Here is a 25,800-nt window from a genome sequence, read left to right as displayed (position 1 = left end):
GCGGTGCTATTGTTACGCCACTGCCTGTCCCTATTGTTCATCTGTGTCCCTACTGTAACTCTCTGTCCCTGCTGTCCTAGTCCCTCTTGGTATCGCTGCCATCCCACTGCCTCTCCCCGCCGTCATTCTGACTGTCCCTGCTGTGTAAAAGCCACACAGTTGATTTAAGTGCTATAGTAGGGGGGGGGGTCTAGGAGGTTTGTAAAAGCCACACTGTGAGTGCTGGGCTGTGTGCCAGGCCCACAGCAGATGTGATGTCCCTGCTGTCCTAGTCCCTTTTGGTGTCCCCGCCGTCCCACTGCCTGTCCCCGCCATCACTCTGACTGTCCATGCTGTGTAAAAGCCACACAGTTGATTTAAGTGCTATAGTGGGGGGGGTCTAGGAGGTTTGTAAAAGCCACACTGTGAGTGCTGGGCTGTGTGCTAGGCCTACAGCAGGTGTGATGTCCCTGCTGTCCTTGTCCCTGTTGTTCATCTGTGCCCCTACTGTAACTCTCTGTCCCTGCTGTCCTAGTCCCTCTTGGTGTCCCTGCCATCCCACTGCCTGTCCCCGCCGTCATTTTGACTGTCCCCGCCATCACTCTGACTGTCCATGCTGTCACTCTCTCTGTCCTGACCAGAGCCTCCTTTGCACAGCTGCAGAAGCTAATCACAGACTTTTCCACACCACCGCTGACCACAGCTTCCTCCTCCACACTACCCGCCACTGAACCCAGTCTCCTGCTCTGCAAGGTATTATACATGTGGGGCATAACATGTAATGGGCATTACGGTGTGGTGTCATGTAATAGGTATTATGGTGTGTGGCATCATGTGTAATGGGCATTACGCTCCTATTGTCATGTAGCTACTCCTTTAGCGTTGTGTCACCACACTCCCCTCATGCCATGTTTCCACACCTTCCGCACTGCAGGTGGGGCAGATGTAACATGTGCAGAGAGATTTACATTTGGGTGAGTTATTTTGTTTGTGTACAGAGTAAACACTGGCTGCTTTATTTTTACACTGCAATATAGTTCATATTTTGAAGTAAAACCCCACCCAAATCTAATTCTCTCTGCACAAGTTACATCTGCCCCTCCTGCAGTGCCCATGGTTTTGTCCATTTGAGAAGGAATTTGCCTTTGCGAGTAAACTAGAATAAGGGCCGGTGTCCGAAACCCCCCCAATGTGAGCTCACTTGATCATTACTTATCACGAGCTAACACGGTTCGGTTCCATTTTCTCCAATCATGAGGCAAATGTAACGTGTAGACCAGGGGTCCTAAAACGACGGCCTGCAGGCCACATGAATTGTTGTCTGGCTGCAATGAGGCGGTGCAGGCGGTGAGAGGAACCAACTACAACTCATCTCCCAGGATTCAGAGGAAGCCAGGGCATTTAGGAGGGCTGCCTGAGCGGTGACTTGTGGGCAGTGAAGGTCGGAAGCGGGAGCGCGAAGAGCGGGAGAGAGAATGCGGGAAATGGAGGCATCACAGCGCAGAGGCAGCTAGGAGGAAGTTGGGAGCATTATTACCCCCTGAAGAGGTGAGTCCTATGGTCACTACTTGGGCTACGCTGGTGAGCATTAATTGGGCTGCGCTTGACTGGCTCTCCCTCAAAAACCATTGATTGCATTCCCAAACAAAACATGTGTGGATTCACTGGAAAAATTGCAAAAGGAGTTCCAATTTATCTTTAAAGAGCTTCATCTCCATGAACAGGACATACAGCTTTTCCGTAACCCATTTTCTATTGACATTGAAAATGTAGATACAATTTACCAAATGGAACTGGCTGAACTGCAGAATTGTGACTCTCTGAAAGACGCATTCAAGTCAAGCAGCCTTCATAATTTCTATGCATCTCTCCCCTCTGAGACATATCCTCATCTCAGGAACCATGCACTCAAAATGGCAACCATCTTTGGCAGCACTTATGTCTGTGAACAGACTTTTTTTAGAATGAAACATTTGAAATCTCCAACCAGTCAAGACTAACGGATGCACACTTGCATCACTTGTTACGACTAGCAGTGACAAATATGGAATCAGACATTGACCATCTCATTAGCCAAAAGCAGGTCCATAGTTCCCATTGAAATACTGGTAAGTTTGTTGATTTTACTTTACTTCATTTTAAATATTGTATTTGTTCCCGTTTTGTTTCTTCACTTCAAAATAAGATATATGCAGTGTGCATATGAATTTGTGGTACTTATGTAGTATCTGGGCTGCCGATTTCTAAATCGGGTCGGATCGGGAGATCGCATCGCATCGCATGCGACCATGCGATTCGATGCGATGCGATGCGATGACCCGATTTTTCCATAGGAATCAATGTTAAAATGGACTGAGTCCATTTTAACATAGAATTCAATGGGAAAAATGGGTCCATTTCATACCCCTACTATCCAAGTGGGCATGGAGTTGGATATAAACCTGTGGCGAGCGTAGCGAGCCACCGAGCCCGAAGCGTGGCGAGCGAAGCGAGCCCCGCGAGGGGACGAATACCGTCCCCTCGCGGGGCTCGCTTCGCTCGCCACGCTTCGGGCTCGGTGGCTCGCTACGCTCGCCACAGGTTTATATCCAACTCCATGCCCACTTGGATAGTAGGGGTATGAAAAGGACCCATTTTTCCATAGGAATCATTTTAACATTGATTCCTATGGAAAAATCGGGTCATCGCATCCGATATCGGATGCGATGCGATGCGATGCGATATCGCATCGCATCTGATTGTATGCCTTAACTTAAGGCATACAATCAAAAAATCGGCAGCCCAGATACTACATAAGTACCGAATTTGTTCATAGTTTTTGTTTTTACTACAGTCCGGCCCTCCAACGGTCTGAGGGACAGTGAACTGGCCCCCTGTTTAAAAAGTTTGAGGACCCCTGGTGTAGACAGAGTTAGATTTGGGTGAGTTATTTTGTTTTAGTGCAGGGTAAATACTGTCTGCTTTAATTTAAACTGGAATTTATGGTACTTGTGTAGTTTCACAGCGGCAGCCTAAGCTATGTTGTCAGCGTAGCCCAGCGGCTGCCTAGCGTAGTGTCTCCACGGCAGCCCTGCATAGTTAGCATAGTCAGCGTAGTGTTCCCGTGGCAGCCCTAGTCACCGTATTGTCAGGCAGCGTAGTCACCGTACTGTAACCGTGAGCTGCAACTCTGTCCCCGGTGAGCCTAGAGTGCGCCTCTCGCACAACGCAGGTAACCGCCAGATCCCCTGCAATGGCGGAGAGGGGATCATGCGGGCGACGGTGGAGAGGCTCTCAGACGGCATCTCAGACGCTTGTGCATCTCAGTAATTTTTGCAACAGGGTACAGCAACCCTGCCGGAGTCCGTTTCAGGGAGACGCAAGTGCGTCTCATTGCACAATAATGGAGGCATTTGCCAGTGCTCCATGTTACATACTGGCAAATGCCTCCCTCCAGAGGCCAGGGCTTCCTTCCCCGGGTAGAGTGGGGGAGAACAATAAAGAAGAAAAACAATGAACAATGTACAATAATATCAAATAAGTCCAAGAAACTATAAAAACAGTCATTTTTCACTTTCTGCATTTCCTTGAAATGCAGTTGATGTTGACGCAGCTGCTTCTGCATTTGTGTCGGATGATTTGTCGGCCGTTGGGATCAGAGTTAGTGCATGTAAAATGCGCAGGAAAGCAATCTCTGCACCAAATGTTTTGTGCCAAATAAACTCCTGCAGGTAGGAGTCAAGGAATTGGCGTGCAGTGCCCCTCTGTCTCTTGTTCATCCACTTGCATGACCCCCAGAGCCTGTCAATGTTTTGGGTATGAACCCCAGTGTCTGGGTCCACGAAATTGGACCACGGTGGTTGACACGCGCATGATGGTACTCCGCCTGCTCAAGTTGTTGAGTGTTGTTTGCAACGCACGCCAACAGTCAGAGTATATAGTGGTACCCGGTTCAATATGTGCCTGAATGGCAGACATCAGGGTTTTGGCATCACGACTGGCCATCGGTGTTACGAAACATTAACCTGTCTCACGGGATATACCACCAAACAGCCACTGCTGAGGCAGGATGCGACCATCATGATTTTTTTCTCTGGACAAATAAACTTTCATCCACCTCAACTGTTTTGCCAGTCCCGCAAATCCGGCGTTGGGGCTGAGACAGCAAATCCAGGGTACACGCCTCCCACATAAGGTTGTTGGGTACTTGTGTACAATCACGGCTCCCACGATGGGCATCGTACAGGGAAAAAAATCGCATCGCATGCGATCGCATGCGATCTCATGCGATGCAATGTCATTTTTCACAGAAATTATGGACATGAGTTGAAATCATGTAAAATGCACCCCAAATGTAATTTTTCACACTGTACCACCCCCACTATCAACGCCAACCCGAAGCGTGGCGAGCGCAGCGATAGTGGGGGTGGTACAGTGTGAAAAATGACATTTGGGGTGCATTTTACATGATTTCAACTCATGTCCAAATTTCAGTGAAAAATGACATCGCATCAGATCGCATGCGATCTCATGCGATTTTTACCAAAAATGCATAAAACCACTGTAAAATCGCATCGCATCGCATGCCATCGCATGCCACTACATATGGCATGCGATGGCATGCGATGGGAGCCGAGAAAGTACACAAGTACCGGTTGTTGTAAATCACTGCGTTTTTTATGGGGGAAATCATAAGGAGGCGCTCACAAAATGTAATGCTTGTTAGCAACTCCGCCCAATACAATATGAAGCGTAGAAGGGTCATAAATGTCAGGTGACAACCTCGAAACCATTGAGCGGCCCGGAGACTAACCTTTTTGCCACATCTTCTTATGTGGCAGCGCCACATCCACTCCTTTATATTAAGCCTCATAGGATGCCTGTTGACACAGATCTGTCTCTGGCAGCAAGTGGTGGCGTTGTAAAAACTCCGACTCCTCCTCCATCTGCGACATGTTAAAGATGCTTCGGCAGCCAAAACTGACACAATGAAATTAGTGGTGACAGAATGCTGACTGACTACTCTAACTGCGCAACGCTGACTGACTACGCTAACTACGTAAGCTGCACTATGGTTCGCTGAATCTGACAGGGACACTGCTAACTATGCATTCCACGAGAACACTATGGGAACACACTCTATTAACTACGCTAACTACTTAAGCGGCTGCAGGAACACTACGCAGATTCTGACAGGGACACTGACTATGCTGGCCGCGGGAACACTACGTTGATTCTGACAGGGACACTGCACTGACTACGTAACTGCTGCCGTGAAACTACAGAAGTACCAAATGTATTTTTCAGTTTGAACACACCCCACCCAAATCTGCAGTGCATATGGATTTGTCCATTCGAGGAAGATTTTGCTTTTGTGATCAACTGTGAACCAGGACCCTTGTCACTTACCATGTAACTGAACCTAAAAGTGACCTATAAACACAATTTACTCCAATTTTTGGCTTAGTGATGCCGTGAAAAAAAAATCTGATACTCCAAGGCACTGTGGTTTTAAAAAGTTTGGGAACCACTGTCATATGACCTTACTGCGGATTTAGGATTATACTTGTTATGTCACTGCACAGCTCACTACATTTGACTGAAGTAACACATGCTAAGTTTATAGTTAAACAGAACTTAAAAAATGTTCAACAAGCCACATATATCTCCAGATACCAAAAATTTGGTATCAACACTTGGCATAGCCAATTTCCTCACTTCCAGATTTTATTGATTTTGGATCCCCATTCAACTTCTATTAGCAACAATGTAAAAATGGACTAAAGGTTTGTACACACTATACAAGATTTTTTAACGGCATTGTTAACAATATTATAGTGCATATTATCTAGTGTTTACACACTATGGGGCATATTCAATCTTGAAAAAAAACAGTGAAGATTTGCCTTTCAGTATTCAATCACATTTTTGAGTACATAGTTACATAGTATGCAACATGTTGCTGAATAAAGACTTGCGTACATCTAGTTCAACCTATGTTTATAATAGTTTATCCCTTGTTGTATAGTATGTTCTGATATTTTAAAGACATTATGTTACTTATTCATACCCATGGATGTTTTTAACCAATAAATGTTTATCCAATCTTAATTTAAATGTATTTATAGTGTCTGCCGACACACTTCTCCAGGATGAGTTCCAAAGTTTGACTGCCCTGACTGTAAAGAATTTTTTTCTTCTAGATAAGGGCTGGGCAACACCGGCCCTCCAGATGTTGATGAACTACACATCCCAGCACACCTTGCATCAGTTTCAGCATAGAGAAATCAATATTGAGGTCCGGCTTGTTCAACTCCCTTAGTAAACACTGATGGGAAGAACTCATTTAACAGTTCTGCTTTTCCCTTATCCTCCGTAAAACTTTTTCCAGTGATATCGGTTAGTGGGCCTATATTGTCCTTAATTATAAGTTTACTATTTATGTATTTGAAAAACTTCTTGGGGTTAGTTTTGCTTTCAGTGGCTATGTACGCTTCATAATCCCTTTTAGCTACTTTGATTGCCCCATTGCAAATTTTGTTGGATTCTTTGTATTTGGTGAACGCCTTCTCATTTAAGTTATTTTTATAGAATTCAAATGCTCATGTTTTATTGATTGCTAACCTAACTTTTTTGTCCAACCATGGTGGCTTTTTTTTTACTGAATTTACCCTTATTTATTTAAGGAATGTATGTATTAGTTAATGATTCGAGTACATTTTTTAGAGTATCCCACATTTCCTCAGCATTTTTCCCCTCAAAAACCGTTTCCCACACAATTCTTTTTAGGGCTTCTCTGAATAATTAGAAGTTAGCTTTTCTGAAGTTTAGTATTTTTGCCGAGCCTTTATGATGTAATTTACTGATGTTGATTTCCAGTGAAACCATATTGTGGTTACTGTTCCCTAGATGTACATTTTTGCCCATGCCATTTCACTTTTTTGGGGGGAGCAAAAACGGCAGCGAAGACAGCCACAAATTCGCCCAAACCATGGGAAATTGTGGCGATTTCAACAATACATACGGTTTTCGCCAATACTGAATTTTTCGCCCAGATGAAAAATCAGCACTGGGATTGAATAGGGCCATTCGAATTTGCCCAAAAAACATTTGAAAACTGCTGATATTTCGCCTGGCGGGATATGGCCTATATGGTTAACGATGTGCACTCCCGTGGCTCATTAATGACCTCCACTGTCATCTGTATATGCAGTCAAATTCTGATTAGTCAGCGAGCGCATGCTCCTGAAAGTGGCTGCTGAACAATATCGTTCAGTGTGTATGAATTGTATCGCTTGTCCAGGAGCATAGACCATTCAAGGGAAAATCATTAGCGATATTATAATAAAAGTCTAATGCTACTCCTCACCTCTATTGGGGGAATTCATGTGCTGTGCACTAGTAGCCTCTATATGATGCCCGATGGAGCAATCCAAGTGTTGCTTCTTTCAGATGTGCACAGCTGCCACCACTGATATTACTATTACTGTATGTTGTTCTGCAATTATGATGGGCTGGTAACTAGTACACTTATATTTGCAATAGCCAAAAAATACATCTCATAGTGCTGGTTAATTGTCTCACAACTATCGCTGGCTTTATTTAAAGAAAACATCTTTTAAATGTAATATAAGAGGTTACAATTTTAAAAAGTTTGAGACCTGCTTCGACAATCAAGATGAAATTTAAAAAACTATTTCTATATAGAGAATAAAGAAACTGATATACAAAATGCAAGATGCTCAATTATTTGCTTATGCAGGTGCTTGTAAAAGGTGAAAAGAAGTTACAGTATATAGAGGAAAACAAAACTCTTTCCCCCTAAAACACTATTAGCCAATAAAATTATCCAGTATTCCACATAAAATTCAAAGCAGAAAAAGTTGGTTAAAGATAATAACTATCATTCAATGCTGTCATTAAGAAGGGTTTCTCGGCAGAACGAGCCCGACTACACAAGCTGTCGGGCTCGTTCTGCTGAGAACGACCGGGAAGTGACAAGCTGCCGGCTGCAGATCGGCTCTTCCGGGCCGCAACTCACGGCCACGCCTCCTTCTCATCCCACTGCAGGCGGGACATTGAATCCTACCTACATGTTCTCGGTCGAGCTGACCGAGAATAGGACAGGGTCACGGCGGTCGAGCAAGCTTGACCGCCGTGACCTACACATTAAATACCCCCCCTATATCATTAACATGCACACTCCCACAGGTTGTTAGTGATATCCTCCGACATCTGTACAAGACAACAAAGGATTTCCCTAATGAGGGCCATGCTGCAGAATGTAGTTAACTATATCGTTAGAATACAAAAGATAATGAGCGCTGATTAGGATATTCTACACTGCAGCTGTACCAAAAGGGGAAATTACCTAAACCCCTTAAAGTAGATCAAGCAAAAAGAAAAGAAAGAATATGGTACAGCGCTGTGTTGAATATAAATGTAATTTATTTAAAAAGTATACAATTTCATGGCCACAATAGACAGACAAGACTCACAATACATATAGATCTGTTAGTCCATTCCCATCTCAACCCAACTGGTTAGTAATCTGCTGCATGCATGCCAGTATTTATTAGTTGTATATCCAAAGCTTAGTGTGATTATAGCTTGAAAGTTAGTTTTTGTTATGCATATGCAAAAATATAAAGTAAACTTAGATTTGTCACCAGTCTTTGAGGCAGGGATGGGGTGTTTCCTTAGGCTTCTTTTCAGAACCCACGATGTTGTCTCCGACCGTTGGTATAATCCTTATTATGCGGTCATATCAAAGAGCAGGTTGGTGTCTGGTTGTAGCCAAAAAGATGTCCCCTCAAACCTCTACGCGTTTCTCCGCCTCGGCACTCGTATCAGCGGCTTCCTCAGGAGTGGGATGGTGCTGTTAGGTGACTTCCGCCTTTTATGACGGATTTTCGTAATCTGCGCATGCGCCCGCTGTGCGGGTCAAGCCTCTGTTTCATTTCAGTCCTTATTGCCGCGTTACTTGCGGCTCTCTCGTGCCGCGTCATTTCCAGCCACGTCATCACGGCTATAGCCGCTTATCATACACACGTAGCCAGCCTTTATTTACGCAGCGTTTACTTCCTTGTATCCCCACGGTTGTCACGGTAACGGGATTTGTCCGTATTACACCGTGATCTCCATAGGTGGGTATATTCTCCGTTTTATAAGGAGATAAACATCGCAGATATGTTGTTTATTATTTGAATCACCAATCAGTCCATTTATGGTGGGGAATTTTAACATTTAACATATAACACATAACATATATTAAAAAAACATATATTAAAAAACATACTCAAACATTATTAATCATCTTTTAAATAGAGCGAGATATGACCATAATTCAATTTCATCTAATAGATTCCAAAGGGCAACTTTAAGCATAAAAATACGTTAATCAATATACATCATTTCCTCCATCCATATATTCATGGGGAGAATATACATAGACATTGATAAAGTGCAAAAGATAAATGGATCAGTCGATCGATACATCGACAGTTTATCGAGTTTGAATCAAAAGATACACAAACGGAATCAAGTTTTATATACCTATTCTGTGTACATAAAATTTATTTCATAAAACTAAAACAGAGATAAACTCAGAACAAGCTAAAAAATAATAATAATAAAGTGAAGAGAGAGCGAGAGATTCTTCTATTTCATGATATAGATTTAGTTCTTTATTTTCTATTAATTCGTATATTATTTTAAACTAAAAAAGTGAAAATTTTATCGGAACTATGTATTTAATGGGTACTTAGTTTACCTTATCCTCCCTCTTTCTTCCCTCCCCCCACCCCTCCCACCCCCAATGACAAACATATGTCCCCACCCACCCCTCCCCCTGGCCCGCAGAGTAGAGACAGCAGTAGATGTTTTTTAGATATTATTTAACTCTATCGTGTCATTTAGACCTTTCGGCACCATAGTATTGAGGCGAAAGATCCAATAGGCTTCTCTGCCACATAGCCTATTGAACCTGTCGCCCCCCCTACTGGTGCTTACCACTTGTTCAATAGCTTTGACCTCTACATTTCTGAGTGAGGTTCCTTGACAGCTTAAGACATGTCTAGAGAGGGGGTGGTTTTTAAGGCCACCGAGAATGTTACGCCTATGTTCAAGATACCTAACGTTTAAGCAGCGTATGGTGCGACCTACATACTGCAGGCCGCACCCACATTCAATAACATAAATAATCAACGTCGTTCTGCAATTCAGAAAACTCTTAATTTGAAACACTTCACCCGTTGTAAATGATTTGAAGTCTACACTTTTCTTTTGCTTTAATCCTACACATGTCATGCATTTATGGTTTCCACATTTGTGGAACCCAAATGGTTTCTCAGGAATCCAATTACCAGGGTTGCTTTTTAAGTTAGTTTCTTTATTTTTAATTTCAAAATGGCTATGAACCAACTGGTTTTTTAGATTCTGGCCTTTTCTAAAGATAATTCCCCCATTGGGTTCAACAATGTCCTTTAGCAGTTCATCCTGTAGCAATAATGTTGTATTGTTTTTTATTATATTTTTAATCTCTCGAGAGCATTCATTAAATTGTGTTACGAATTGAGTTGTTCTATTCTTTTGATCCTGTTTCCTAATTTTAGGTCTTGTGACTGCATTCAGTAGAGTTGTTCTTTCTATTACTTCAACCTTTTCTGTTGCTTTTTGAATTATTTCAGGTGGGTATTTTTGTTCTTTGAAGGAGGAAATAATCCCCTTAGCCTGCCTCTGATAGGACTCATTTGTGGAACAGTTTCTTTTGACACGAATAAGTTGCCCCTTAGGGATATTATCCTTCCAAACTTTGTTGTGGGCACTTTCATAATCTAGGTATCTATTTTGATCTACCTGTTTCTGATATGTCTCCGTCTCTAGTTTGCCATTTCTAACTGATAGCGCTATGTCCAAAAAATTAATTTGTGTTAAATAAACTGTGAGTGCTCGTGAATTTTAAACCAAAATTATTATTATTTAAACTATCAGTGAAAACTTGTAGACTGCTAATATCCCCTTTCCAAATAATAAATAAATCATCAATAAATCTGCCATAGAGGACCAGGTCCGCCCCGAACCCCCCTCCCCACACATGTTGGTCCTCAAAGGACCCCATGTATAGGTTGGCGAAGCTCGGAGCGAACCTGGTCCCCATGGCAGTCCCCCGTGTCTGTAAATAATAACGTGAGTTAAACAAAAAATAATTGTGTTTTAATATAAAATTAATAGAATGTGAAATTAAGCCACGCAGTGATTCTGAGAGGTCGGTGTTATTTCTCAAATAATGCTCCATCACTTTTACTCCCTGATCTTGTGGGATATTAGAATATAGTGCTTCAACATCGCACGTAAGGAGGATGTAATCATCTCTCCATTCCACCTGATTTATCATGTTCAGAAAGTGTTTGGTATCACGAATATAAGATCTCAGTTTCACCACGTGGCTTTGTAAATAATAATCTACAAAAAGTGACAAATTATTAGTGAGGGACCCTACACCAGAAATAATTGGTCGCCCAGGTGGATTGTGAAGTGTTTTGTGAATTTTAGGTAAAAAATAAAAAGTGGGGGTGATGGGATGTGCAATATAAAGAAAATTAAAAATATCCTTGGAAATAGCGCCATCCTCCATGGCCTGCTCAAGCATTCCTTTGAGTTCCCTCTGATATAGGGCGGTGGGATTGCCGTCAAGGACACTGTAAAACTCTCTATCATTTAACTGTCTGTAAGATTCTTTAATATAGTCAACAGTGTCCATGATAACAATCCCACCGCCCTTGTCAGCCGGTTTTATTGTCACACTATTATCATTATATAGACATCGTAGTGCTTTTCTCTCCCCTCCTTTTAAATTGTCCTTCCAGATTCTGTCCTTCCTTTTTCCGTTTTTTTCACACATGGACTTAAATTGTTCCAATGTTGTTTTATAAAAACATTCGACATGGGGCCCTTTGTACTGAAGGGGGTAGAATTCTGATTTGTTTCTAAATTTCTTTTCCCTCTGTATATCAAATATTTTAAGCTGATCACTATTGGAAGATTCCTCCTCTAGTGATTCAAGGATCTCAATCATATCATCATCCTCTTTATTCAGTACAATAGGGTCTGCTGTCAGATGGTTATTTTTCAGAGCCTTCATTGCGAAGAATCTCTTCCTACTAAGGGTTCTGACATATCGATTTAAATCAACAAACAATTTGAACAGGTCTGGTTTAGATTTTGGGGCAAAGTTAAGGCCTCTTTCTAATAATTTCACTTCATTTTCAGTTAAAGTTTTAGAAGAAATATTAAAAATACCCTTCCCTAAGGATTTTTTCTCATGCAACGATTTTTTGCGAATCTGTATTCTACTCCCTCCTCTGTTTCCTCTCTTTCTTTTCCCCTTGGTCTTTTTTGGGGTGTCTTTCCTGGGGATCTTGGGCCTGTTGCCCCCCCTAAAAAATGAGGGTTACTTCTAGGTGAATCCCATTCCTCTTCTGTTTCAGAGGGAATTCTAACAGTTTTTCTATATTTATTTTGAGGTGATGAATACTCTCTTAGTACTTTAAATCTGTTTTTATGACTGAAATCTCTTTCCCGTCTATAGGGTGAATCATTTCCATTATAGAAATTATTTCTTGTGTCTCTTTTATAGTTTCTATTTTTATATGCTGGTTTGTCATAGTTATTATATTTGCTGAATTGTACCCTTCTCTCTGGTCTATTTTCAAAGAAGTGTTGATTTTCCTTTTGATAATGTGGCTTTCTCTCGTTTGATGATATCCCCCTAAAATTTCCCTGCTGTCTCCCCCCCCTATTATAATTATGAATTTCTCCCTTTTCATAATCCTTAGCATCTCTCTCCATTTTAGACTCCTTTTTTGAAATTAGCTCCTGCTCGAACTCTTTAATGTTATTGTTAACCTGGATATCTCTATCCTTATAATCCTGTGTCTTTTCGAATCCTTTTAATAGGGTATAGGTCTCCTCGATCTCTTTTTGTATCTCGTGAACTTTTTGTTCTCTATATTTTATTAACAATTTCATTAGGTCCTTTGAGCAAGAGTCTAAGATTCCATTCCAATCTCTACTAAAAACATCATCCTCTTTAAAAGTAGAGGATTTTAAAATCCTTAAACCTCTTGGTATTAGTTGTGCATCTAAATATATTTGTAAGGATACCTGATCCCACCAATGTCTAGTCTCTGACATGCATAGATTCTCCAATTTATTGAACAATCCATGCATGTCAGCATTGCCTTCATTCGGCATCTGTGCATCTCTCTTAAATCCATTTTTCAGATAAGAGCTCCTTCTCTCCATTCTCTCAGACATACACAATAAAGTTGTCATATCTCGCTCTATTAGTAATCCGCAGCTCAAATATCAGGTAATTTAGAACAACCCAACAGGAACAAAGAATACAAAAGATAATGAGCGCTGATTAGGATATTCTACACTGCAGCTGTACCAAAAGGGGAAATTACCTAAACCCCTTAAAGTAGATCAAGCAAAAAGAAAAGAAAGAATATGGTACAGCGCTGTGTTGAATATAAATGTAATTTATTTAAAAAGTATACAATTTCATGGCCACAATAGACAGACAAGACTCACAATACATATAGATCTGTTAGTCCATTCCCATCTCAACCCAACTGGTTAGTAATCTGCTGCATGCATGCCAGTATTTATTAGTTGTATATCCAAAGCTTAGTGTGATTATAGCTTGAAAGTTAGTTTTTGTTATGCATATGCAAAAATATAAAGTAAACTTAGATTTGTCACCAGTCTTTGAGGCAGGGATGGGGTGTTTCCTTAGGCTTCTTTTCAGAACCCACAATGTTGTCTCCGACCGTTGGTATAATCCTTATTATGCGGTCATATCAAAGAGCAGGTTGGTGTCTGGTTGTAGCCAAAAAGATGTCCCCTCAAACCTCTACGCGTTTCTCCGCCTCGGCACTCGTATCAGCGGCTTCCTCAGGAGTGGAATGGTGCTGTTAGGTGACTTCCGCCTTTTATGACGGATTTTCGTAATCTGCGCATGCGCCCGCTGTGCGGGTCAAGCCTCTGTTTCATTTCAGTCCTTATTGCCGCGTTACTTGCGGCTCTCTCGTGCCGCGTCATTTCCAGCCACGTCATCACGGCTATAGCCGCTTATCATACACACGTAGCCAGCCTTTATTTACGCAGCGTTTACTTCCTTGTATCCCCACGGTTGTCACGGTAACGGGATTTGTCCGTATTACACCGTGATCTCCATAGGTGGGTATATTCTCCGTTTTATAAGGAGATAAACATCGCAGATATGTTGTTTATTATTTGAATCACCAATCAGTCCATTTATGGTGGGGAATTTTAACATTTAACATATAACACATAACATATATTAAAAAAAACATATATTAAAAAACATACTCAAACATTATTAATCATCTTTTAAATAGAGCGAGATATGACCATAATTCAATTTCATCTAATAGATTCCAAAGGGCAACTTTAAGCATAAAAATACGTTAATCAATATACATCATTTCCTCCATCCATATATTCATGGGGAGAATATACATAGACATTGATAAAGTGCAAAAGATAAATGGATCAGTCGATCGATACATCGACAGTTTATCGAGTTTGAATCAAAAGATACACAAACGGAATCAAGTTTTATATACCTATTCTGTGTACATAAAATTTATTTCATAAAACTAAAACAGAGATAAACTCAGAACAAGCTAAAAAATAATAATAATAAAGTGAAGAGAGAGCGAGAGATTCTTCTATTTCATGATATAGATTTAGTTCTTTATTTTCTATTAATTCGTATATTATTTTAAACTAAAAAAGTGAAAATTTTATCGGAACTATGTATTTAATGGGTACTTAGTTTACCTTATCCTCCCTCTTTCTTCCCTCCCCCCACCCCTCCCACCCCCAATGACAAACATATGTCCCCACCCACCCCTCCCCCTGGCCCGCAGAGTAGAGACAGCAGTAGATGTTTTTTAGATATTATTTAACTCTATCGTGTCATTTAGACCTTTCGGCACCATAGTATTGAGGCGAAAGATCCAATAGGCTTCTCTGCCACATAGCCTATTGAACCTGTCGCCCCCCCTACTGGTGCTTACCACTTGTTCAATAGCTTTGACCTCTACATTTATGAGTGAGGTTCCTTGACAGCTTAAGACATGTCTAGAGAGGGGGTGGTTTTTAAGGCCACCGAGAATGTTACGCCTATGTTCAAGATACCTAACGTTTAAGCAGCGTATGGTGCGACCTACATACTGCAGGCCGCACCCACATTCAATAACATAAATAATCAACGTCGTTCTGCAATTCAGAAAACTCTTAATTTGAAACACTTCACCCGTTGTAAATGATTTGAAGTCTACACTTTTCTTTTGCTTTAATCCTACACATGTCATGCATTTATGGTTTCCACATTTGTGGAACCCAAATGGTTTCTCAGGAATCCAATTACCAGGGTTGCTTTTTAAGTTAGTTTCTTTATTTTTAATTTCAAAATGGCTATGAACCAACTGGTTTTTTAGATTCTGGCCTTTTCTAAAGATAATTCCCCCATTGGGTTCAACAATGTCCTTTAGCAGTTCATCCTGTAGCAATAATGTTGTATTGTTTTTTATTATATTTTTAATCTCTCGAGAGCATTCATTAAATTGTGTTACGAATTGAGTTGTTCTATTCTTTTGATCCTGTTTCCTAATTTTAGGTCTTGTGACTGCATTCAGTAGAGTTGTTCTTTCTATTACTTCAACCTTTTCTGTTGCTTTTTGAATTATTTCAGGTGGGTATTTTTGTTCTTTGAAGGAGGAAATAATCCCCTTAGCCTGCCTCTGATAGGACTCATTTGTGGAACAGTTTCTTTTGACACGAATAAGTTGCCCCTTAGGGATATTATCCTTCCAAACTTTGTTGTGGGCACTTTCATAATCTAGGTATCTATTTTGATCTACCTGTTTCTGATATGTCTCCGTCTCTAGTTTGCCATTTCTAACTGATAGCGCTATGTCCAAAAAATTAATTTGTGTTAAACTGTGAGTGCTCGTGAATTTTAAACCAAAATTATTATTATTTAAACTATCAGTGAAAACTTGTAGACTGCTAATATCCCCTTTCCAAATAATAAATAAATCATCAATAAATCTGCCATAGAGGACCAGGTCCGCCCCGAACCCCCCTCCCCACACATGTTGGTCCTCAAAGGACCCCATGTATAGGTTGGCGAAGCTCGGAGCGAACCTGGTCCCCATGGCAGTCCCCCGTGTCTGTAAATAATAACGTGAGTTAAACAAAAAATAATTGTGTTTTAATATAAAATTAATAGAATGTGAAATTAAGCCACGCAGTGATTCTGAGAGGTCGGTGTTATTTCTCAAATAATGCTCCATCACTTTTACTCCCTGATCTTGTGGGATATTAGAATATAGTGCTTCAACATCGCACGTAAGGAGGATGTAATCATCTCTCCATTCCACCTGATTTATCATGTTCAGAAAGTGTTTGGTATCACGAATATAAGATCTCAGTTTCACCACGTGGCTTTGTAAATAATAATCTACAAAAAGTGACAAATTTTTAGTGAGGGACCCTACACCAGAAATAATTGGTCGCCCAGGTGGATTGTGAAGTGTTTTGTGAATTTTAGGTAAAAAATAAAAAGTGGGGGTGATGGGATGTGCAATATAAAGAAAATTAAAAATATCCTTGGAAATAGCGCCATCCTCCATGGCCTGCTCAAGCATTCCTTTGAGTTCCCTCTGATATAGGGCGGTGGGATTGCCGTCAAGGACACTGTAAAACTCTCTATCATTTAACTGTCTGTAAGATTCTTTAATATAGTCAACAGTGTCCATGATAACAATCCCACCGCCCTTGTCAGCCGGTTTTATTGTCACACTATTATCATTATATAGACATCGTAGTGCTTTTCTCTCCCCTCCTTTTAAATTGTCCTTCCAGATTCTGTCCTTCCTTTTTCCGTTTTTTTCACACATGGACTTAAATTGTTCCAATGTTGTTTTATAAAAACATTCGACATGGGGCCCTTTGTACTGAAGGGGGTAGAATTCTGATTTGTTTCTAAATTTCTTTTCCCTCTGTATATCAAATATTTTAAGCTGATCACTATTGGAAGATTCCTCCTCTAGTGATTCAAGGATCTCAATCATATCATCATCCTCTTTATTCAGTACAATAGGGTCTGCTGTCAGATGGTTATTTTTCAGAGCCTTCATTGCGAAGAATCTCTTCCTACTAAGGGTTCTGACATATCGATTTAAATCAACAAACAATTTGAACAGGTCTGGTTTAGATTTTGGGGCAAAGTTAAGGCCTCTTTCTAATAATTTCACTTCATTTTCAGTTAAAGTTTTAGAAGAAATATTAAAAATACCCTTCCCTAACCAGTTGGGTTGAGATGGGAATGGACTAACAGATCTATATGTATTGTGAGTCTTGTCTGTCTATTGTGGCCATGAAATTGTATACTTTTTAAATAAATTACATTTATATTCAACACAGCGCTGTACCATATTCTTTCTTTTCTTTTTGCTTGATCAACTATATCGTTAGTGCCACTAGTCAAACCAAATTGAGTGTACACAGTGAATGATTGTGGTAAACGATATCGTTCAGTGACATCAACGGTACATGCGTGTTCAGCAGACAGAGGGGGTTGTTAAGGATGAGCAGGAACTTGCATCATTAGCTATATTAACTGTACACACTCGATGCTTTTTAAAAAGATATTGCTCAGGAGGGCCTCTCTGAGCTATATCTTTTAATTTCAAGTCTAGTGTGTATGGGGCTTAACTCATTACTTGGAATGTAGTGAAAAATGTTTAAACAGTTTAGTTTTCTATAGTCATAAAGCTATCTACACATCTTATAAATGAGAAAAGCTGGATTTTTTTTTCTGATTGAGATAAACTCCAACACCACTAAACCAATTGCAATATTATTTTCACCATTGTGTAGCTAACATTCCAAGTCAGGTTATAGGTTTAAATATCATGATCGGTTGTCATGAGGCTGTGTGTGCTGTCCATACACTTGTGAGATATTGTATACAATCCTTCGATTTCGACCTCATCTGGCTGAGAAATCTAATGACTATGCACAAAATGTGTACCATTCAACGCGATGTGCGGACACGGCTCTCGAATGTCGCGTCTCGCGGCCTTATGTGCTGCACATAATATTTCTCGAATTGTACGTACGGTCGAATGCTGTTTTGTGCGCATGCGATTTTTCTAAACTGCAACGTGCAATTCTTGAAGAGTTGTGGTCACTTACTGGCCACTCCTCTTCCACCCACTGTGCACATGACTGGAAAGGAGGCTGGATGCACGCTGCTGGGCTCCCAGGCTGCAGGGGAACAGGTAGGCCGGCTACACCACTGACCACCAATGTTTTTAATAGTTTTCAAACAACACTGCACACCATTTATACTGTATACTTTAATGCTGCACCAGTGCAAGTTGCTGGCCGCGCAGGCCCATGTGCACATTATTATACTGCCCACCATTATACTGCCCCACTTGCCACCATTATACTGCAGCAGGCCCATGTGCACACTGTTTTATACTGCTCCACTGTCCACCATTATGCTGCAGCAGGCGAATGTGCACACTGTTTTATACTGCCCCACTGCCCATGTGCACACCATTTGTTGCTGCACCCCGCACGTCAATGTATTATCATAAACACCTCACCAAATTTTAACTAACAAACTTTATATTACAACACTAACTATAATACAAATTTTAAATATCAATAAATGCAACTATAATACACAAATGTTATTTCTCAACAATATTTAAATCTGTTTTGTATTTTAAATTCTGCAGATGTCGCATGAAACACAGGACTTCCTGTTTGGCTTTATCTGCCTTTACCATAAGGAGTGTTTGTGGCTGAAGTCATCCTGACTACAGCAATAAAAAGAACCGCATGGTGGAGTACTCGAAGCCCACATACTTTGCCGCCTCGGTGACATGGGTGCGCAAAAAAAAAAATCACAAACATTCAAAGAAAACACAAAGATAGGGGAGTCCAAGAGGTCGGGGGCAGGTGCAAACAAGGTGTACGTTCTGCAGCCGTGGTACTACAAGGAGCTCAACTTCCTTTTGGAGAAGCGGACACCAAGGGAGTCGCTCTTAGTGATGGCAGAGTCCATGGAGGGAAGTCAGGATGCGGAGGAGAGTGGGGTAAGTTGATTTTTTTTTTTTTTTTTTTAGCTGATAGATTACTCCTACCATGACACAGCTCCCTCCCCATTGAAAAAAGCATTGTAGCTTTCACGGACCTGTTTGGCCCTAGCAGAGCCATGTGAGGATACTGCAGGAGCTGACACAGATGAAATCTGCACTTGCTCCATTGGCTGGTTCGGGTCTTCGGGTCCTGCTGGGAGCAAAGTCATTCTGCTGGTAGCCTTGCGATGGAGCATGTTGAGCTGTTACTTCATAGTATATTTTGTCCATCCGCATGTTGATGGGTCTGTGGAAGATCCTGAACCGGTAACTGAGAATGCCAAATGCATTAAAAAAAACACTGCATGCCCTAGAATGCGGGTAATTAAATATGCACCTCTCATGGTTCAGGACTCTTTGGGGGTAGGGCTTCATTATGTGTTTGTGCAGTGCGAAGACCTCATCTGCCATGAACACAAATCCCAGGCCATTCTTTGTTTGATCGGCAGGTAAATGCAGTTGGTGGTCAGCTGATCGTAGAAGCGGGTGTTACTTAGGGACCCGCCATCTGAGCATCGGCCATTTTTTCCCACATCCAGGAAAATAAATTCATGGTTAGCGTTGACCACCACCATGAGAACAACGCTGAAGTAGCCCATATAATTGAAGTAATCAGATGGTAATACGGTTGGTATTGCGCATGTTTCCCATCTATGGTACCACCGCAGTTTGGGAAATTCCAGCGCCTGTCAAATTCCTCTGCGATGGCTTGCCATTCTTCAACGGTTGTAGGGAATTGTAAAAAAAAAAACCATGTTTTCAATGACATTTTAGTGTTTTCCACTACAGTCACAAGATCTATTTCAATCACCTAAAGACGTTGGCCGTACCCCTGACCTTCACAAACTATCTGTTGAGGAGACAACGTCGCCCGCACAACATGTTACCAGGAAGAAGCCTGCACAGAGATGCGTGTCCCATACTTCAGGTCCTCAAAGGACTGCCAAGTAGCCAGGAACTGCAGGGTCTCCTGCTTCACAATATAGGGGGTCACAAGACCCAGCAATTCCTGGAAGGTGTCATCATCCATTCGTAGAAAATTTCTGAAATCATCCGGATTATTTTCTCGGATATGAGCCAGGAGGGGCATGTAGGAGTGATCAGGCCTTTGCAGTAACCAGGCCCTCATCCAGCATGATCTCTCTCTTCTCCTTTGCTGGGCCCTATCTCCTCTCAGCTTCAGCACAGCGTAGTTTATCAGAGCTTGAAATCTGGCAGAATCCATCTCTAGACAGAGCAGGATAGAAGCACTTTGTAATGCCAGGCAGAAAGAAGCAGTGCACAGTAGTTAGCAATGTGGTACGAGCAGCAGGTATAAACCAAACTTCTCTAGTCACAAAGCAAACAGGAGTGCATGGAGTTAAAATGGCTGCCTGTTTATATATCCCCCCCCAGATAGGCCAGCCCTCTACTTAAATATTAAAGATCTGTTGGATAATCTGGTGTTTTTTAACGCATTTGATGCAATCGCATTCAATATTGCGATCCCGACAATTTTTTTTTATCAAACAGTGCATTCAATACATTGCATGATCAAATGCAAAATTGAAAGCATTAAAATGCATTTTTCATGCGATTTATCAAATGGTGAGCTTTTAAGGAAATCGAGCCCGAGATCGCATCGAATGCAATCACACATGTGTAGTAGCAGCATATGACAAACTTTATTATTTGTAACAACTACAAAAAAAAATTGATATTAGAAAGTATATAGTACCCCACAGACAGACAAAAAGCAGTTTTATAATCTAGGACAGCAATTCCCAACTTTTTTCTCTCGTACCCCTTGATAAGTCTTTTCATTTATGAATTTGAAATATCCACAGCACTTAAAAGTGGAGTGGAAGTGGGCGGTATGCATATCTTTATGAGTGTCCTTACATTAAGAAGTCGTGGAGGAGTGGTGTGCGGTCAGGAATCAGATTCCTCTGTGCCTGTCCGCTGGCTGTCTACTATCTCCGTGGTTCCCGTTAGCGCCTGCAGGATAAATGCCACTGCTTCCTCCACCAGTGTCAGTGCAGGAAAAAAGATGAATGCTGAGGTCTGAGGGCAGCTCCCAGTGGATTGCTGGTCAAGCAAAAGCACAAGGAGATGCTGATGTCCATCAGATGGACCAGAAGTTACACTAAGTGGTCCATCTCCATGGCAATGGGAGACTTCTTCTGCCATCGGTAGACTTCTTCCTTGTCTTCTGCCATTACCAATAATATTTTTATGTACCCCCAACCCGTCCGCAGTGTACCCCAAGGGGTACAATCATCCCAGGTTGGAAACCACTGGTCTAGGAGATATTAGTTATAATAACATGAATGTGAAATATATATGTGCAATACCTACATCATTTCTGATTCCTCCAAACATATTTTAGATGGAACAGTGATGGGTGACATTGGCAATTCTGCATTATTTCTTCCAGTTAAACATTTAGTATTGCAGATATCAACATGTTGTGGTTTCTGATCTAAAAAGGAAAATAGAAAAGGAACATTGAACAAAGATTAACTTATGTTATGGCTCCTGTCAATTATGTTTTAAGTAATATAAATAAACAAAGCAGAAAATAATGTATCTATATACATATGCATGCCGATTAGGTCTCATTTTTGATAGTCTGAACGGAATATATATTTAACATAAAGAATTTCACTACGTACTAAAGTACCATTTTCACATGTATTTGCATAAAGGCAAAACTAGTGAAGTTAATAATTATACACCACAAAGTTGTTGTTATCAACAATGTTTTTGTGTGACTGAATTAAATTATCATCTTATGTGGCAAATGGATTTACATACTACTTTAACATTTCAACAATGGGAAGCATTTTATTTGAAGGCACACAAACTGTCTTAATGGAATTCTATTGTTAGCATGCTGGCAGCTAGTAGATGGCACCGAAAAAAAAGTGGTGTTCAATTGTTGCTGCATTGGAGCACGGTTGGCTGCCAGCACGAAACGTTACCAGTGTGAATGCTAAAACTGTACTTTGTGTCACAACTATTCATTCGGTTGAAAAACCAAAATGACAGGTGATACGTGGCGCACTGCAGCCTTAAATCACAATCCCTGAAGATACACCCTTACTTCAGAATACAAAATGGAAAAAAATGGGATATAGACAAAAGGCGCAATAGTATACTTCAAGATAAATACTTTCAGACTTCTCCTTTATCGAAGTGAGGTCGTTTCTCAAACAGGTGTCGGTTGACAAGTCGTGATGTTCAAGAAATAATAAACATAAAAAATAAAAAATTATTATGTGGTTGTCTCTGTATCAGACAAAACAAATACGTAGTGTTTCAAAATGTGACAGTAGGTGTAGTTTCATGAGGCGTACCAGAACTCACGTTGGTTAAGATAGTATCCCTCGCATCAAGGTTTCTTTGGTACAGTCTCAGGGAACCCCACTCTTCATTAATCAGTGAATAATTCCTTGTATATAGTGGAACCGGAATATTTTCAAACGTGCTCACTTACGTTTTAATAAAGGTGAAAAACACATATAGAGGTTTCTTTAAAGAAGGGCGTACCCCTACTCACGATGTGATCTGGGATTTTCAAACCTATAAAGGTTTCTTTATGTCTCCTCCTTATATATTCAACTAGTTTGGAGAACTTTGAAGACTGGTATGTACCACTACTGGCCCGATACCTCCAGTATTCCAGTGTGCATAAAACGTAAAAGAAAACTCAATGTAATAAGGTGCGACAAATTATGCACTTAACCAAATGGTTCAGGTACCGTATATATTTTTGCGCACCTTACTCACCCCTTCTAATAGGGGGCAAACGCACGTAGTGGTTTATTTATCCAAAAGAGGCTCAAGTGAGTGATGTTATCAAAAGGGACCAGGACACCAGGTTGATGAAAAAGGTATATCCCCAATGTTTTTAATCCAAGAAAAAATCTTTTTACAAGTCCCAAAGGCAAATCATGTGGGGTAAAGCCACAAGATACAAAAATTCCCAAAACATCAATACAATTTAAAAAAGGTTAAAAGTAATACATACATCCGGAAGTTCGTTTAAAAAGTGTGTGGCTGTTCACTCTCCTCCAACAAATTTGTTGGAGGAGAGTGAACAGCCACACACTTTTAAACAAACTTCCGGATGTATGTATTACTTTTAAACTTTTTAAAATTGTATTGATGTTTTGGGAAATTTTTGTATCTTGTGGCTTTACCCCACATGATTTGCCTTTGGGACTTGTAAAAAGATTTTTTCTTGGATTAAAAACATTGGGGATATACCTTTTTCATCAACCTGGTGTCCTGGTCCCTTTTGATAACATCACACACTTGAGCCTCTTTTGGATAAAGAAACCGCTACGGGCGTTTGCCCCCTATTAGAAGGGGTGAGTAAGGTGCGCAAAAATATATACGGTACCTGAACCATTTGGTTAAGTGCATAATTTGTCGCACCTTATTACATTGAGTTTTTTCTTACGTTTTATGCACACTGGAATACTGGAGGTATCGGGCCAGTAGTGGTACATACCAGTCTTCAAAGTTCTCCAAACTAGTTGAATATATAAGGAGGAGACATAAAGAAACCTTTATAGGTTTGAAAATCCCAGATCACATCGTGAGTAGGGGTACGCCCTTCTTTAAAGAAACCTCTATATGTGTTTTTCACCTTTATTAAAACGTAAGTGAGCACGTTTGAAAATATTCCGGTTCCACTATATACAAGGAATTCTTCCCTGATTAATGAAGAGTGGGGTTCCCTGAGACTGTACCAAAGAAACCTTGATGCGAGGGATACTATCTTAACCAACATGAGTTCTGGTACTGTCACACCTACTGTCACATTTTTAAACACTACGTATTTGTTTTGTCTGATCAAGAGACAACCACATAATCATTTTTTATTTTTTTATGTTTATTCTTTTCTTGAACATCACGACTTGTCAACCGACACCTGTTTGAGAAACGACCTCACTTCGATAAAGGAGAAGTCTGAAAGTATTTAACTTGAAGTATACTATTGCGCCTTTTGTCTATATCCCATTTTTTTCCATTTTGTATTCATTCGGTGGAGTTTAGCTGCTATGCACGACTAAACCCATCCATAATTACCTTGATCAGTGTGATCAAAATGATAAATTGAATATCGCCCTGCGATCTCCCGTCACTTTAGACAGGAGATTGGTGGGTGATAAACAACTGAACACCTCCTAAGTGCCATAACCACTTAAAACTGCCAATACAAAATCCTTCATTATTTATATTAGATCATATTGCATTCCGTATGGCCAACCCAATCAAAATTCTGCTTGTGTAATTGCTTAAAAGTGGGTGACATATTATATTTGGGGGGGGTGTCCTTGTCTTTAGTCCTTATGGACTGTTGTATTTGAGATGGTATATAAGGTATTATATGATCATATACAGCCATCTCCGGTGCTTGCTCTTCTCAATGATTACCAGTCAGTTATGCATGACAGCTATATTATGGACCATATTTTCATAGCTACCAAAATAACTATAGCGCTCATCCCTTGTCCATTTACAAAATTGTTCATAATGGGGCTTTATGTATGAAAGGTCGATATGGGGGAGAAGGGGTAATTTGGGTAGTTTCTGTTGTCATTATGATTTAAAAAGAGTAAACACAGTTGTTTGACAATAAATGGCGTCACCCAACCACTAACCATGAGTGAAAGAAAAGTTTGTGAGTTATCATTCATATTCTCTGACAAATGCCTGGAAAATCACAAATTCTGCTAGGGTATGTAAACTTATGAGCACAACTGTATACACACAAGCATGCACTAGTAAGCCCGCTAGAAGCAAATGCTTCAGAAGATAGTCTGCTACCTTGTCTGTGTTTGTTCATGTGAGAGAGAGAGAGAGAGAGAGAGAGAGAGAGAGAGAGAGAGAGAGAGAGAGAGAGAGAGAAAGAGATGTTTCACTCGCTGCCAAACGATGGCAGTGTTTTGGAGACACATAATCAGCCACTAGACATGTAAATAGATGACCAGCAAACCCACTCAAAGCAAACGCTTCCACAGCTAGTCTGCTACCTTCTGAGTTTGCGCATGTTTGAGAAAGAGATGTAGTTTCATACTCTGCCAGCAGATAGCTGAGTTTCGGAGACTCACAGACACTAGATATATATATATATATGAGAGAGAGAGAGAGAGAGAGAGAGATGATATATTATATAAGGCAGTACACAGGCTACCAAATGTGCTTAGAAAGCACTATTACCCAACCAGACCCCCTTGTAACAGCGTTGGTTGCAGAGAAACGGAGGGCAGACAGCATCCCTGCAGCACAGCATGTGTCTGCACCAGCATGCTAAGCTCCACCCCATATGCTCATACAATGTCACTCGTGATAGCTCCATGGTGCCGTGTCAGCATATCCTGACATAACCCCCCCCCCGCCACAGAACCCACTGTGGCCGGACAGGGTTGGTAGTCTGCAAGAGGAGAGAGTGCCCAAAGTGGTGCCTCTCCTCCCCACTGCCTCTGTACTGCTGCCACAAGACCCATAAGTGCTGCTAACCATGGACAAGGAATTATATACTGTCGACGTCTTCTGCCTGGCTGCCGGTGGCTATCACTGCTGGGGCTCCACCCAC

The 25,800-nt window shown here is 40.9% G+C and overlaps 1 protein-coding gene across 3 annotated transcripts in view; it reads right to left on the bottom strand.

Moving 5' to 3' along the window:
• REDIC1 (regulator of DNA class I crossover intermediates 1) overlaps positions 1-25,800 on the bottom strand; it is a 90,867-nt gene that overhangs the window by 27,392 nt on the left and 37,675 nt on the right. For 2 of the 3 annotated variants that reach the window (XM_083182941.1, XM_083182942.1), the window contains exon 4: positions 21,549-21,672. In XM_083182941.1, the coding sequence (XP_083039067.1) occupies positions 21,549-21,672 (124 nt within the window). Of the gene's footprint in view, positions 1-19,980; positions 20,439-21,548; positions 21,673-25,800 lie in introns of those variants that run through there. The other variant, XM_083182943.1, reaches the window with a different exon arrangement.

This window comes from Crinia signifera, chromosome 4 (assembly GCF_055691185.1).
Source record: "Crinia signifera chromosome 4, ASM5569118v1, whole genome shotgun sequence".
Lineage (NCBI taxonomy): Eukaryota > Metazoa > Chordata > Amphibia > Anura > Myobatrachidae > Crinia > Crinia signifera.
This window is presented reverse-complemented; position numbering and strand designations above follow the sequence as displayed.